We start from the raw sequence: 16,432 nt of genomic DNA on the forward strand, positions 1-16,432 counted from the left end.
GGATGAGTTGGACCGCAGAGTGAAGGAAAAGCAGTGAACAAGTGCTCAGCGTATGTGGGAACTCCTTCAAGACTGTTGGAAAAGCATTCCAGTTGAAGCTGGTTGAGAGAATGCCAAGAGTGTGCAAAGCTGTCAAGGCAAAGGGTGGCTACTTTGAAGAATCTCAAATATAAAATATATTTTGATTTAACACTTTTGGTTTCTACATGATTCCATGTGTTATTTCATAGTTGATGTTTTCACTATTATTCTTCAATAGAGAAAATAGTATAAAACATTTCTTTTTTTTTAAACTTGAATGAGTAGGTGTGTCCAAACTTGACTGGTACTGTACGTTAAAGACTATTTAAGCTACTGGATGATATCTTAGGCCTAAAGAACAGAGAATGGTTCTGGAATTTTTAGGGCAACAAACCACACAAGAAAAACAAAGAAGTTCAGGAACATTATTCAAGGGAATGCATTTGAAGGCAGGATTTAGATCATCTAAAATACAGCACAAAGAAAGAAAGATGATTATAACCCATTGTAATATCACAACTTTACTCATCAGAATATTGCAGCAGAATGTAAACACAGATGTTTGTTTACATGGTTTATTGATTCTATTCCCAATATAGAATAGGGCATCACAGACTAATTTATTTGAATACAGTCAAGGATGTTGTATGTTTACAAAGAGAGCCACATCATTTAGTCTCTTATCAACCTTTAACCATCTGTTTGAATTAAATATAGAAATATAGACAAATAACACACAACTCTACCACAGAGTTAAATTAAGATAAGTCATGAATGTTCTTCAAAACAAATAACATTTCTTTAAACCATACAGTATAAAACACAGATTCTTGCTTTACAATATGGCTTTCACATTTTTCAGTCTCTTCCTCCATCCAAATTACATCATTCAATGTACAATTCACAGTTCAAATGTACATAATAAAACAACTTGTGCTCTTCAAAGCTTTCTTCACATGAAATGCATTTTCTCACATTTAGGGCCAGGGATGTTTCCTGAGCATGATCTCATCACAACAGGAAAAACTCCTGGCCTTACTCATTTTGAATAGAAAAAGTATAACCTATAGGTTTTTGCAAATAACTGGGTTCAGTTCAGGCTACCACATAAACCTCTGTACAGCCGGACTATTTGGCCATTGAAAAGTCTTGTTGATGAAGATGTACAGCGTGGCTGTGTTGACGGCTGTATAGAACAGGAACTCCAGCACCAGTCTGGTGAGGGAGGGCAGGGGCATGTGGAGGCGGTAGAGCAGATACGGAACAATAAAGTACCTGAACTCTAGCAGCTTCTGAGGCACTGTGGCCGCCAGCAGACACACCAGGAACGCCAGGCTCCAGAACAGTGACCGGGACTTCAGAGTGTCCATGAAGTTCCACGCTGCAAATACGTATGCCGGGATGAGGGCAAAACGCACCACCTCATGCTTCTGGAAGATCCTCTTCCACACGTAGAAGGGGAAGTGTCTGTTGTCGGCCAGGAGGTACTTGTGTACGAAGGTGAACTTCCACACTAGGAGAAGGCAGAGTCCCGTGATCAGTAGGTAGAGCAGTGGCTGCTTCTTGAGGTTCTGGATGAAGCGGAGAGCTCGGTGGTAGCACAGCGATGTGGGGCTGGAGAAGAAGAGGGCAAAGGAGAAGAAGTAGAAGAGCTGAGGGAAGTTGAGACAGGCCTCGTGACTGGATCTGTCTCCGACTACGATCCCATCATTCAACACAATGAATGCAATAAAACCCACAGCAACAAGAATGTACGGCCACGCCACTAACATCACAGCCTTCACATGATTGGCTGTGGTCAGGAATTCCAACAGGAAACGCATCACTCTCTTCACCCCGCTTACTGAGAAAGGTATCTGACAGGGCGACTTATCATCCTTTTTCTTCGACTGTTCCGTCCTCCAAGTTTCGTCCATCTTGTTGGCCACAACCGTGCTGGCGCAGAACGCCACCCAGATGATGTTGGTCTGGCGGAAGAATATGGCGAAGACGCTGATGAGTGCCGAGGCTTTGTGACAGCCGTACAGGGTCATGAGGTACGTGAAGAGAATGAAGAAAGTAGATCCGGCATCTGTGTAGTAGAGGAAGTTGAAGAAGTAGAGCACGGGGAAGGTGGACAGGGACAGGGCTGAGAGAACTCTGCGGGAGGCAGTCTTAGTCTGAAAGAGAAACCATGGTTGTTATGACTAACAAAAGGAATGCAATTGAAGCTTTAAGGACATTCAATAATTTTTTCAAGGTCTTTTAATTTATACCAAACTTATTTGAGTAAGGTGAGTAAAAGTTGGACTGGAGCAAAAGCCTGCACAGTGCACACACTGCAGCTTGCCACACGAGCTGGCCACCCTTGGGGATGTTATAAATGTAATAACATGTAAAGACATTATTACCTTCTCTTTAAGGTGGAGCTTGCAGATGATGAGATACAGCAGGTAGAGGATACCACAGTTGAAGAGGAGGTTGATGAAGCGCAGCATTGCCGTAGAACATACTACCTTCCCTGTGAGGTCCACTAGCCACACCACTGGCTTGATCACACCCACTGACGCCAGGTACAGGCCAGGAAGCGTGGGAATCATTGGGTCCCACTGGAACAACAAAGAGAAAGGAAAAAGATCCCGTTAAAGAGCCTCTACTACATCATTAAACATAAAAGGGTTCATGTTTTTCAAGTTAGAGAGATGCCAAATAGTTTAGTTACATATAGGGATATATACCACTGCAGAATTACAATACTTTTCAGAATTCAGGCATATTATCCACAATAATGACCAGCGATAGTCTGATCTGTCTATGTTCATCGTCACAGATGGTTTAGTTAAGGGTTAAAAAGTCAATCTAGCAATCTGTCACAATATTCCAAGGACAAGCGTTGCGTTAATCCGACAAGCAACAATATAACAAAATCAAGGTAATGACATTGACATTGCAAAACAATACCTCGTTAAACTTCCCGTAGCAGTATTTCTGAGCTTGACGGACGTGAAATATTTCGTCCATGTAGGGCTCCCTTTGCTCCCGAGTTATTTTGGAGAACAGGAGACATGAAACCAAAAAGTTGGTGCTGCAGAGAGCAGTGAAAATGTACCTTTCGAATTTCTCCATCTTCACCTACGAATTCTGAACTAACGCAGAAATAATTCTAAAATTAGCTAGATCCGTATATATGGTGTACACTACATACGTTTAATTTCAAGTTAAGTAAGCATGAAATTGAAATAAGATTACAAAAAATATACAGATCTTTCCATCTAGCTAAAACGGAAAAGTTTCGATTTTTTGACAGCTTGGTGGTCCGTCAGTGAAAGGTAGTCCGTACGGAAGCTGTTTTAGAATTCTGATGTCCCTATCAGTATCATTTCACAAACAATGTAATTGCTTCTCTGTTGTACACACGTTTAAAAAATGCGAGCATATATGTATTATATTTTATTTCATAATATGTATTAATTTACAAGTTCAGCATACAGATATTTTTTGTCGAGTAAAACCGGAACCTTTTAGATTAATTGTGCTACTTTGTTTTTGTTCCCTCTATTTATTTTTTTAACCACGTGAGATGGTCTAACAAATGTTCGGCTCTTGTTTCATCCACAAATGCGTTCTAAAATGTATAAAAAATATATATAATTCCCAGCAATCTACACACAATAACCCATAATGACTAAGCGAAAACAGATTCATTAAAAATAAAAAAACATATTTACATAAGTATTCAGACCCTTTGCTATGACACTCGAAATTGAGCTCTGGTACATCCTGTTTCCATTGATCATCCTTGAGATGTTTCTACAACTTGATTGGAGGCCACCTGTGGTAAATGTAATTGTTTGGACAGGATTCAGAAAGGTACCACAGTTGACAGTGCATGTCAGAGCAAAAACCATGCCATGAGATCAAAGGAATTGTCCGTAGCACTCCAAGACAGGATTGTGTTGAGGTACAGATCTGGGGAAGGGTACCAAAAATGTCTGCAGCATTGAAGGTCCCCAAGAACACAGGGGACCCATCATTCTTAAATTGAAGAAGTTTGGAACCACCAAGACTCTTCCTAGAGCTGGCCACCCGGCCAAACTGAACGATCGGGGGAGAAGGGCCTTGGTCAGGGAGGGGAGGGGACCAAGAACCCGATGGTCTCTGACACAGCCACAGAGTTCCTTTGTGGAGATGGGAGAACCTTCCAGAAGGACAACCATCTCTGCAGCACTCCATCAATAAGGCCTTTATGGTAGAGTGGCCAGACTGAAGCCACTCCTCAGTAAAAGGCATGTGACAGCCCGCTTGGAGTTTGTCAAATGGCACCTAAATGACACGATTCTCTGGTCTGATGAAACCAAGAGTGAACTCTTTGTCCTCAATGCCAAGCATCACGTCTGGTGGAAACCTGGCACCATTGTGGTGGCAGCATCACGCTGTGGGGGTGTTTTTCAGCGGCAGGGGCTGGGAGACTAATGTCCTTGCTTCAACAAAGTACTGAGTAAAGAGTCTGAATACTTAGATAAATGTGCTTTTTTAAATATATATATAATACATTAATACATTTACAAAAATTTCTGAATACTTGTTTCTGCTTTGTTATTATTGGCTATTATTTGTAGATTGATGAGGGGGAAAACATTTAATCAATAAAGCTCCACCTTATCTCAGTTCACTGGTCACGATGGCAACACCCACCCGTAGCACGCGCTCCAGCAGGTGTATCTCACTGATCATCCCTAAAGCCAACACCTCATTTGGCCGCTTTTTGTTCCAGTTCTCTGCTGCCTGTGACTGGAACGAATTGCAAAAATCGCTGAAGTTGGAGACTTTTATCTCCCCCACCAACTTCAAACATCTGCTATCTGAGCAGCTAACCAATCGCTGCAGCTGTACATAGTCTATCGGTAAATAGCCCACCCAATTTACCTACCTCATCCCCATACTGTTTATATTTATTTACTTTTCTGCTCTTTTGCACACCAGTATCTCTACCACCACATCCTCATCGGCAGACTCAACAGCCTTGGTTTCTCAAATGATTGCCTCGCCTGGTTCACCAACTACTTCTCTGATAGAGTTCAGTGTGTCAAATCTGAGGGTCTGTTGTCCGGACCTCTGGCAGTCTCTATGGGGGTGCCACAGGGTTCAATTCTTGGACCGACTCTCTTCTCTGTATACATCAATGAGGTCGCTCTTGCTGCTGGTGAGTCTCTGATCCACCTCTACGCAGACGACACCATTCTGTATACTTCCGGCCCTTCTTTGGACACTGTGTTAACAACCCTCCAGGCAAGCTTCAATGCCATACAACTCTCCTTCCGTGGCCTCCAATTGCTCTTAAATACAAGTAAAACTAAATGCATGCTCTTCAACCGATCACTACCTGCACCTACCCGCTTGTCCAACATCACTACTCTGGACGGCTCTGACTTAGAATACGTGGACAACTACAAATACTTAGGTGTCTGGTTAGACTGTAAACTCTCCTTCCAGACCCATATCAAACATCTCCAATCCAAAGTTAAATCTAGAATTGGCTTCCTATTTCGCAACAAAGCATCCTTCACTCATGCTGCCAAACATACCCTTGTAAAACTGACCATCCTACCAATCCTCGACTTTGGCGATGTAATTTACAAAATAGCATCCAATACCCTACTCAACAAATTGGATGCAGTCTATCACAGTGCAATCCGTTTTGTCACCAAAGCCCCATATACTACCCACCATTGCGACCTGTACGCTCTCGTTGGCTGGCCCTCGCTTCATACTCGTCGCCAAACCCACTGGCTCCATGTCATCTACAAGACCCTGCTAGGTAAAGTCCCCCCTTATCTCAGCTCGCTGGTCACCATAGCATCTCCCACCTGTAGCACACGCTCCAGCAGGTATATCTCTCTGGTCACCCCCAAAACCAATTCTTTCTTTGGCCGTCTCTCTTTCCAGTTCTCTGCTGCCAATGACTGGAACGAACTACAAAAATCTCTGAAACTGGAAACACTTATCTCCCTCACTAGCTTTAAGCACCAACTGTCAGAGCAGCTCACAGATTACTGCACCTGTACATAGCCCACCTATAATTTAGCCCTATCAACTACCTCTTTCCAAACTGTATTTAATTTATTTATTTATTTTGCTCCTTTGCACCCCATTATTTTTATTTCTACTTTGCACATTCTTCCATTGCAAAACTACCATTCCAGTGTTTTACTTGCTATATTGTATTTACTTTGCCACCAAGGCCTTTTTTTTTTTTTTTTTGCCTTTACCTCCCTTCTCACCTCATTTGCTCACATTGTATATAGACTTGTTTATACTTTATTATTGACTGTATGTTTGTTTTACTCCATGTGTAACTCTGTGTTGTTGTATCTGTCGAACTGCTTTGCTTTATCTTGGCCAGGTCGCAATTGTAAATGAGAACTTGTTCTCAACTTGCCTACCTGGTTAAATAAAGGTAAAATAAAAAAAATAAAATAAATAAAAAATCTGATCATTTATCACTCCAGTGTTAATCTGCAAAATTGTAATTATTCGCCTACCTCCTCATGCCTTTTGCACACAATGTATATAGACTCTCTTTTTTCTTTCTTTTTTTCTACTGTGTTATTGACTTGTTAATTGTTTACTCCATGTGTAACTCTGTGTTGTCTGTTCACACTGCTATGATTTATCTTGGTCAGGTCGCAGTTGTAAATGAGAACTTGTTGTCAACTAGCCTACCTGGTTAAATAAAGGTGAAATAAAAATAAATAAAATAAAATAAGGCTGTTATGTAACAAAATGTTGAAAAAGTCAATGGGTCTGAATACTTTCCAAATGCACTTGCATTTGAAACATTTGGCAGCGATTTTGCAGCATGCAAAATGTACGTCTATGTAAACATGTTGTGTTATTGGCTTTTGATGTTGCAATGGCAAATACATTTTTTATATACCATTTTTAACTCCATATGACTCATCTCGGCAGGTAGGGCGGCAGGTAGCCTAGTGCGTTGGACTTGTAACCGAAAGGTTGCAAGATCGAATCCCCGAGCTGACAAGGTAAAAATCTGTCATTCTGCCCCTGAACAAGGCAGTTAACCCACTTCCTAGGCCGTCATTGAAAATAAGAATTTGTTCTTAACTGACTTGCCTAATTAAATAAAGTTCAAATAAAAAAATCTCACTGATACTGACAGTGTATTCTAGAAAGGACAGAAATATTTTAGAATTAGCACTTTTGGAGAGTGAAGAACTTAGTGTCACCAACTGCTTTTTAAATGCACTTTTGGGACAGAATCTTTCTTAAGTACAGCTTTATCTAAGCAATACTGAAGCTCTTTTGCAAAATGTAGATGTGGAATGGCCCCTCTTGGTATTGAGACTCGTCGATACACAAACACTCCCTTAGATAAACGTGTCTGTTCTTTTTGTAACGATGGATCCATCAAAACAAAGTGACATTAGGAATTATCTTTTTTGTCAACTCTCAAGCTATAATAAACATTTTAATGTTCCAGATGAAAATAATAAATTGTGTGATTTTCTCAGGTAACAATATTGTAAATGTCTGCGCCAAAGCCTCCCACCTTATCCTCCAACAGAGACGTTTATTTTTAAAGACCTGAATGTCCTTTTTTTCTGTTGTCTGCAGGATGGCAACCAAAGATGTCATGTAGCTCAACAAGAAGACATGGCAGCAAATGGAATGTTCTATCATTTTTTTGGCTGCACAATGTCATAAAACAAATGTTTTCCTCCTTGAATATGTTATTAAACATGTGTATTTTTATTTTTTATATGACTAATTTACACATCAGCAATGTTGAATCTGGTTAGAAAATGACAGATGTGTAAAAACATCAGAGGACCAAACAGGGTTATTAACTATAGCTAGATTACCATCCAATTGGATACAGATTTTCATGCAAATACTCAAAAATCACATTTCCCCATCAGAGCTGTTTAATCTAATCAAATTGACTTGTGGAATAAAAGCTGAGCGTGAGGATGTAGTGCACATTTAACTAACTTTTGTGTTTTAATTCCCATGTATCCAATTTAAAAAAGTACGTGGGTTGTCATCGCATTTTCAACTCAACTGATGGTTTTGTCACAAAACATTGCGTTATATTGAGAATGTGCCCACCATTGTGCCCACTCACCTTGGCATGTGTGCTCTTGCCTACAGCTCACATATACAGTGTGGGTATTGCCTACATGATGAGCTTTTTATGGACAAATGAGCAAAATGATTTGTATTTGTTAAATGGCAGCCAAGCATCGATCATGTCACCAGATTAAGACCCTTGATATTGGAAAGCAGCATCAATCTCATCAACATGCACTTTCACCACCCTGTGAAGTTCATAATTTATTTAATCTGTAGCTTAATGCCTCAATCACACTACCAGTGTCATTGCATTTTGGTACACCAGAAGTACATTCATTTCCAATGGAAATGCTGAGTTTGTCTTGCAGCATTGTGTTGATGAGGCCGTTGCAGTGCGTTCTGTGTGGTGCATGCCTTGGATTTATCGAACATATACAGTGATTTTCATCATAGGTACACTTCAACTATGACAGCCAAAATGAGAAAAAAAATCCAGAAAATCACATTGTAGGATTTTTAATGAATTTATTGGCAAATTATGGTGGAAATAAGTATTTGGTCACCTACAAACGAGCCAGACACCTGTCCACAACCTCAAACAGTCACACTCCAAACTCCACTATGGCCAAGACCAAAGAGCTGTCAAAGGACACCAGAAACAAAATTGTAGACCTGCACCAGGCTGGGTAGTTAGAAGTTTTGTATTTTGTCCCCTTTTTCCTAGTGTGCAATGACTACATCACGTTAGTGACTACAAACTTGTTGGATGCATTTGCAGTTTGTTTTATACAAAAATAATACAAATAATACAAATTCGCTATCTGTTAGCCAATGCGAGAAAAGCAACAAATTTGCCTCCTCAACAGATCGTGGCAGTAGGCTACAGATAGAGGAGATAGCCAGCAGCGCGTCAAGACACTATCTTTTTTTGACCTATGTGTCTGAACACAAGACGGAAAATCACCATTGAGGGATTCTGTAATTCTGTCATGATAGAATGAGCACAATGTGATGGAGATCGTGATGCATTTGTACAATTCCTTGAGGCTGTGCAAGTGCTCCAGGGGAGATGTGGCATTTTATATAAATGTGAGGATGGCTCTTCTAGCTCATGAACTTGGTTATGCAGCTCTTAAAATAAGAAAATAAGCACAGTTCTAGGGATTCCTTCCTTAAATCTCTGCTCATATCAGAGACATGACAGGAGAATGAAGGTAAATAAAAAGGGAGAGTAGCCCATTATTGTGAAGTAACTTGCTGTCTATAAATAATCATATGCATTTGCTCCAGTAACTAGAAAGTGTTATTCAAAATATTTAAATGTGGGAAAAATATAACTAGGCTATACAATAAGACTGTCACATATACAGTTGAAGTCAGAAGTTTACACACACCTTAGCCAAATACATATAAACTCAGTTTTTCACAATTCCTGACATTTAATCCGAGTAAAAAATTCCCGGTTTTAGGTCAGTTAGGATCACCACTTTATTTTAAGAATGTGAAATGTCAGAATAATAGTAGAGAGAATGGTTTATTTCAGCTTTTATTTCTTTCATCACATTCCCAGTTGGTCAGAAGTTTACATACACTTAATTAGTATTTGGTAGCATTTCCTTTAAATTGTTTAACTTGGGTCAAACGTTTTGGGTAGCCTTCCACAAGCTTCCCACAATAAGTTGGGTGAATTTTGGCCTATTCCTCCTGACAGAGCTGATGTAACTGAGTCAGGTTTGTAGACCTCCTGGCTCGCACACGCAGTTCTTCCCACAAATGTTCTGTAGGATTGAGGTCAGGACTTTGTGATGGCCACTCCAATACCTTGACTTTGTTGTCCTTAAGCCATTTTGCCACAACTTTGGAAGTATGCTTGGGGTCATTGTCCATTTGGAAGACCCATTTGCAACCAAGCTTTAACTTCCTGACTGATGTCTTGAGATGTTGCTTCAATATATCCACATAATTTTCTTTCCTCATGATGCCATCTAATTTGTGAAGTGCACCAGTCCCTCCTGCAGCAAAGCATCCCCACAACATGATGCTGCCACCCCCGTGCTTCACAGTTGGGATGGTGTTCTTCGGCTTGCAAGCCTCCCGCTTTTTCCTCCAAACATAATGATGGTCATTATGGCCAAACAGTTCTATTTTTGTTTGATCAGACCAGAGGACATTTCTCCAAAAAGTACGACCTTTATCCCCATGTGCAGTTGCAAACCGTAGTCTGCCTTTTTTATGGTGGTTTTGGAGCAGTGGCTTCTTCCTTGCTGAGCGGCCTTTCAGGTTATGTAGGACTCGTTTTACTGTGAATATAGATACTTTGTACCCGTTTCCTCCAGCATCTTCACAAGGTCCTTTGCTGTTGTTCTGGGATTGATTTGCACTTTCGAACCAAAGTAAGTTCATCTCTAGGAGACAGAACACGTCTCCTTCCTGACCGGTATGAAGGCTGCATGGTCCATGGTGTTTATACTTGCGTACTATTGTTTGTACAGATGAACGTTGTACCTTCAGGCGTTTGGAAATTGCTCCCAAGGATGAACCAGACTTGTGGTGGTCTACAATTTTTTTTCTGGGGTCTTGGCTGATTTCTTTTGATTTTCCCATGATGTCAAGCAAAGACGCACTGAGTTTGACGGTAGGCCTTGAAATACATCCACAGGTACACCTCCAATTGACTCAAATGATGTCAATTAGCCTATCAGAAGCTTCTAAAGCCATGACATCATTTTCTGGAATCTTCCAAGCTGTTTAAAGGCACAGTGAACTTAGTGTATGTAAACTTCTGACCCACTGGAATTGTGATACAGTGAAATAATCTGTCTAAACAATTGTTGGAAAAAAATACTTGTGTCATGCGCTAAGTAGATATCCTAACTGACTTGCCAAAACTATAGTTTGTTAACAAGACATTTGTGGAGTGGTTGAAAAACAAGTTTTAATGACTCCAATATCTGACTTCAACTGTATACATACAGAGTTGGCTATTGCATGGGCTGTCTGATTATTGAGAAATGTACTTTACGTACAGTAAAAATATGCTGATATTTTTTATTTTACTAGGCAAGTCAGTTAGAGAACAAATTCTTATTTAGAATGACGGCGTACCCTGGCCAAACCCTAACTCAGACGATGCTGGGCCAATTGTGCGCCTCCCTATTTTCACAGTGTGAAGGGATCATCAACGAGGGTCTATGCGTTCTATAGAAAATAAGGAGCGACATGGAAGCAGTGTTCTACGATGCTGTAGCAGAGTGGAACTAACCTTCCACTGATTTGCATTATTTTCCAGAGAATGCATGGAACTCAGAGTTGTTTATCCCTTTTATACCATGGCTATAATGTAATACATTTGCTGCTAGAAATGTGTTTGACATCCACTGAAGTAGCTAGCAAGTTAACTAGATAGCTACAGTAGTTGCCATGGTAACCACAGACTTGCTAGTTTAGCTAACCAGGCCATCAGTCCTAGCTTGCCATTATGAAAATCTAGTTCAACAATGCCAATAACGTTTTCAATTTGACTTTTGCTTTCAAAAGCAGCTCAAACATAGAAGAAGAAGAATGAACTGTAGCCATTGAATTCTACCTGGCGTTACAGGGAAATAGTGCATGCTCTAGAATGCCAATCCCATGAAAAGGGAAAGTGGGGTTACTGAGGAGGATTTTAGGTTATTGGAAGGAGTCACACAGACGACTATGCCCAAAACGTCTCAGGCTCTAGCAAAGCAATGAAGCAGGAAGCAGCAAAACGAATGTGGGCCAGATCAGTCAGTCGATGAGATGCTCTCAGATGGTGACTGTACTGCATACAAGGCAGTTGTCACATTAGATCCTTAACCAGGCATTAAGATATGAAAACTGGAATGCATCAATCATGCCCACAAGAGGATGGGAAGAGCGCTACGGAAACTTAGTGCCTTGGGGGAGAGATGTAATAAAATGTAAGAATCTAAACTTCTGTTACAGGGGTGCAGTTCTTGATAACCAGGGTGATGTAGAAGGCATAAAGACTGCTGTCTGGTTTCTCCATTCTATTTCAACAGACAACCCATACTCACAGTAGATGCTCGTCATCTTGGTTCTGGCACAAAAACTATGCAGGCAATATATTATTTTGATCTAGAGGTTGCACAGAAAATGGTGCTTGTATAACATAGGATGTCAAATGACAACCTCCTCAAAAGAATGAAGCACGGAGGAACGCAGAATGGAAATGAATCTCGAAATTCCGTAATATGGTGCCCCAAAACAGTCTTTGTGGGCAAAAGCCGCATTGATGCAGGCAAGGCAGCCAGTATGGCAGTAGCCACATTTGACAAGGGTCCCACTGCTGTATCAAATGTGATGGACAGATTGTGGCTTGACAACATTTCTGATGACACTGGATGCAATCAGAGAGGAGGGTGAGAGGCATGTTGTGAGAGCTGATGCTGTTTCAACAGTGTGTGCCAAGCGTAGTCGCAGTCCCCGAAGACAGTCCAAAAAGTTAACAGGCTCCAGCAACAACTCAAGTAGTGCCTTACATTATGGGGCTGGCTGGCATAGCTAATTCATCCATGAACTTCTGCACACTTCATCAGCCTTTTATGTGAAAAATAATAACGCACTTAACCTATCTTTATCAGCCATTTTCTCAAAATGACCTGTTTCCCATGCACCAAGTAGTTTTATCAGCCTTCAAAAGAGGTACATTTACATTCCTATACATTTACATTTCTATTCCACACACTGGTTCTTAGGACTTATAGACAAACTTGTCCAGAGGCTTTTTTTTTTTTAGATCTCATGGAATTTTTATTTCAAGTGGCATTTTAACTGTAAATGTGTGCAAAATATCGCCTCAATCACACCAACAGCGTCATTGCATTTTGGTACACCGGTAGGACATTAATTTCTCCAAAAAAACCTAAATAATTCTGACTTGAATCCTATATTGAAACATTTATTATTGTGATATGCAAATTCGATTGGTGGGCAGAGGGCATGGTTTGTTGTGGACAAAGACATCACTACTGGAGAAGTGTTTGTGGTAAGGTATGGTTTCTACCTCTTCGATACTGTTATAGCTAATTGAGTCCTAAACAACCGGCCTAGCTACAGTACACAATATAAGGCAGATCTTCCACCTCCTTGCTGTTATTTGCTGTTGATTCTCAATGGGATTCTGATTCTAAACTCCCTAACATCAGGGTCCGACCACCAATCACCCGGCTCTATTCAGAGACGAGGTACGAACAGATTGTTTCCATTGGATAACAGAGGACCCTCCCACTGAGCTGATCCAGACTAAGATGGAGTGTCTCTTCCGCTTCATCCACTAGATGCCTCTCAGTGAGTCACATGACACGTTAGGGGCAGACACAGTTTGTAAGGAAGTGTCATTTAATAATACCTTTACCTCCCATACGACTTAAACAGATTTAATGGGTTAAAAAATGTACACTTCGAAAGTGTTAGTGACATGTTAATAAAGTGTTGGTAACTTGTTAATAACACAGCTCCTTGCACTGTGACCTTGAACATGAATGGCTCTGTGTGGATCATGCTGTCTCAGTCAATCAGAGCACTCACACCAGGACAGGTAAGCACTCTGTTGTTTCCCACACATAGACATGTAAGCCGTCTGGCTCACCCTTTTCAGAGTTTTGGCAGTTGGTTTTGTTACTTCCTAGGGATGTTTTTTTCATGTTTTTTTGTAAAATTATGATTAAAATAGGCCATTTTCAAATTGATTTATTGTCATTAGGTCAGCTTTTAGGAGTAAAGCCAACCCATGTACTGTTACAGTCGTTTTCGTTCATCTGTGTGAGCTGGTGCGTTAGTGTTAGTCCCAGTGTGTTATTCCTTAAGATCCTGATTAGCCAGCGAACAAAGGCCTATCATAGGCCCAACAAACGTAGGCAGCTGCTCCAGTGTGTCTCTGATTTCCCTGACAGGGATTACTCCAGACTCTAGTCAGGGCACAAAGAGCCTTGTCCACGCTTGGATTACCCCCTTTCTTCATGTGCTATCCCATAACCCACTGCTCTGAGAAAACAATATGGCCGAGATGCGTTTGTCTTGGAGCTCTGGGCTTGAGGCCAGAGTGCGGGTAGATGAATAGAGAAGCGATAGAGAATAGTGGTGTGTGTGCTCAAATGTGGAGGTTAGTTCAGAGGAACTAGTAGTCAATATTCAGCATCAATGTCTCCCACTAACATCAATGTTCTGTTCCTGTCTTATCTACCTTGATGTTGAATGAGTAGTCTTGCTTCAAAAATTCCGTCAGTGTCTGCTCCTCACTACCCTCCCTTCTAACTTCTTATTCACTTCCCTCATCTCCCCCCAGTTTGCAGTGCTGTACAAGGGGGACGAGTGTCTGGGCAGTGGGAAGATCGTCCGTCTGGGCCTCACAGAGCACACACTCCAACAGGGACGAGACCTCATGAAGGAAGCCCCTGTGGCCAAGGAGAGGACTCCGGAACCAGCCAGCTGAGCCTGAGAAAGACTTCCTAGGCCCACTATCAATATGGACCTAACCTTACCTTCCAGACTTCAGTCACACTGCTGCTGGACAAGACTACTGTACTCTCACAGGCCTTATCCCATTCTCTGAACCACTACTGTAGAACAGAAGAGAACACTGATCATGCTTTTGGGTCTGTCCACTCATCAAAAAAACACACACTCAAAAACTTCCTCTGTACTGATACTTCTTCCTATAATGGTACTTGTGATGTACAGTATTATTTGATAGTGTGGACTGTGTAAAATCATACACATGGTAATTCATTGTCTTATTTATTTATTTGGACGGATTATTAGAAAATGTAAAATTTCATATTTAAAAAATTATGGCTTTTGTTAAAATCCAAACAAACAGTGCCTTTTCCTTTTGGTGTCATTTCACCTAAACACATTTAGCATGGAACTGCATTCTTTTGAACTACTGTGCAAAATATCCGATATGTAAATAGAGAATAACTTTGATTAAGTGATTAAACTTACGATTGTTTTAAATAAGTGATTTCTGTGGCCAGCAGAAAACCTCACTGAAGAAATCCAGTTAATGTATGTGAGTCACTTTACATCTGTTTCCCGTCCTATTCCACTCTCTCCAAAAGGGGGCGAACACGCATAAGTTATACTGAGTCTTCTAAACTTTTTCAGATGCACTGTTTCTGGTGTTTAAAATAACAGTATTGATGTTATACCAAGTGGAATGTATAGGTTACTGCCTAAATAATGGAAACACTGGAGTAAATGATGGATACAAAGTATATTGAAAGCAGGTGCTGCCGCACAGGTGTGGTTCCGGAGTTCATTAAGCATTTAACATCACATTATGCTTAGGGTGTATAAAATGCTGGGCAGTCCATTATTTGGACTGCCATGGCCATAGGATGTCAATGCCCCCGTCCACAGGGCACGAGTAATCACAATGGTTTGATGAGCATGAAAATGATGTAAACTATAAGCCATGGCTGTCACCAGATCTGAACCCTTATGGGAGATTCTGGAGTGGTGCCTGAGACAGCGTTTTCCACCACCATCAACAAAACACCAATTTATGGAATTTCTTGTGGAAGAATGGTGTCACATCCCTCCGATAGAGTTCCAGACACTTGTAGAATCCATGCCAAGGTGCAATGAAGCAGTTCTGACTCGTGGTGACCCAACGCCCTATTAAGACACTTTATGTTGGGGTTTTCTTTATTTTGGTAGTTACCTGTACCTGTTCAATGATTTTGCAGAGTATGCATTATTTCATTTAGTTCCATTGCATACCTTCATTTTCAATGGTGATGTGATTTCCATGGGAATAAAACCTACAATTTGCCATAAGTTGAATGAAAGCGCCATACATTACAAACAGGTGCAAGGGCCACTTTTTCATTAAATCAGGCTACATTAAGATGGATACCAACATAGATGGTAGGATGGAAGGAAGCAATGGATTATAATCTAATTTCAAATGGATGATCTGGAGAGTTATGTATATTCTGAAAATAAATTCATAAACTGACCATAATAAGTGATAATCCAACTCCACAATACAAGTCCAAGCACATGGGCCAATTCTAAATCAATAAATTATTGTAAACTATTTATTCAGAATGGATATGCAAATGATGAGCTCTAAACTACTAACCATAACAATAGCGAATCGTTGACCAAATAGCTTAACTTTTTCCAAAAGATAATTGTGTGCTAATTATCTTGGAACCGTGGCCAGACACATCTCTAACAATGTACCATTTTCCCAGGTGACAAGCTCAATACCAAACATCAGAGAAAGTTTCAATGATACCAAACTTGTTTTATAACAAAGTTCTAGTGGCCCTCAAACACACAATGC

At 40.6% G+C, this 16,432-nt stretch overlaps 1 protein-coding gene and 1 long non-coding RNA gene across 2 annotated transcripts; one reads left to right on the plus strand and one right to left on the minus strand.

Annotated features, from left to right (window-relative positions):
* Positions 1–432: 432 nt before the first annotated feature.
* LOC110500280 (putative Dol-P-Glc:Glc(2)Man(9)GlcNAc(2)-PP-Dol alpha-1,2-glucosyltransferase) lies at positions 433–3,340 on the minus strand. Its single transcript, XM_021577573.2, has 3 exons — positions 2,962–3,340; positions 2,412–2,609; positions 433–2,180 (listed from the first exon to the last, which is right to left on the minus strand). The coding sequence occupies exons 1-3, from the start codon at positions 3,124–3,126 to the stop codon at positions 1,122–1,124; spliced, it is 1,422 nt and encodes a 473-aa protein (XP_021433248.2). The 5' UTR covers positions 3,127–3,340; the 3' UTR covers positions 433–1,121.
* A 9,666-nt stretch (positions 3,341–13,006) lies between these two features.
* On the plus strand, positions 13,007–16,039 carry LOC110500281. Its single transcript, XR_002470078.2, has 3 exons — positions 13,007–13,123; positions 13,284–13,675; positions 14,423–16,039. It is a non-coding gene; the product is annotated as an uncharacterized LOC110500281 (long non-coding RNA).
* Positions 16,040–16,432: the final 393 nt, after the last annotated feature.

The sequence above is a fragment of the Oncorhynchus mykiss genome, chromosome 21 (assembly GCF_013265735.2).
Source record: "Oncorhynchus mykiss isolate Arlee chromosome 21, USDA_OmykA_1.1, whole genome shotgun sequence".
Classification (NCBI taxonomy): Eukaryota; Metazoa; Chordata; class Actinopteri; order Salmoniformes; family Salmonidae; genus Oncorhynchus; species Oncorhynchus mykiss.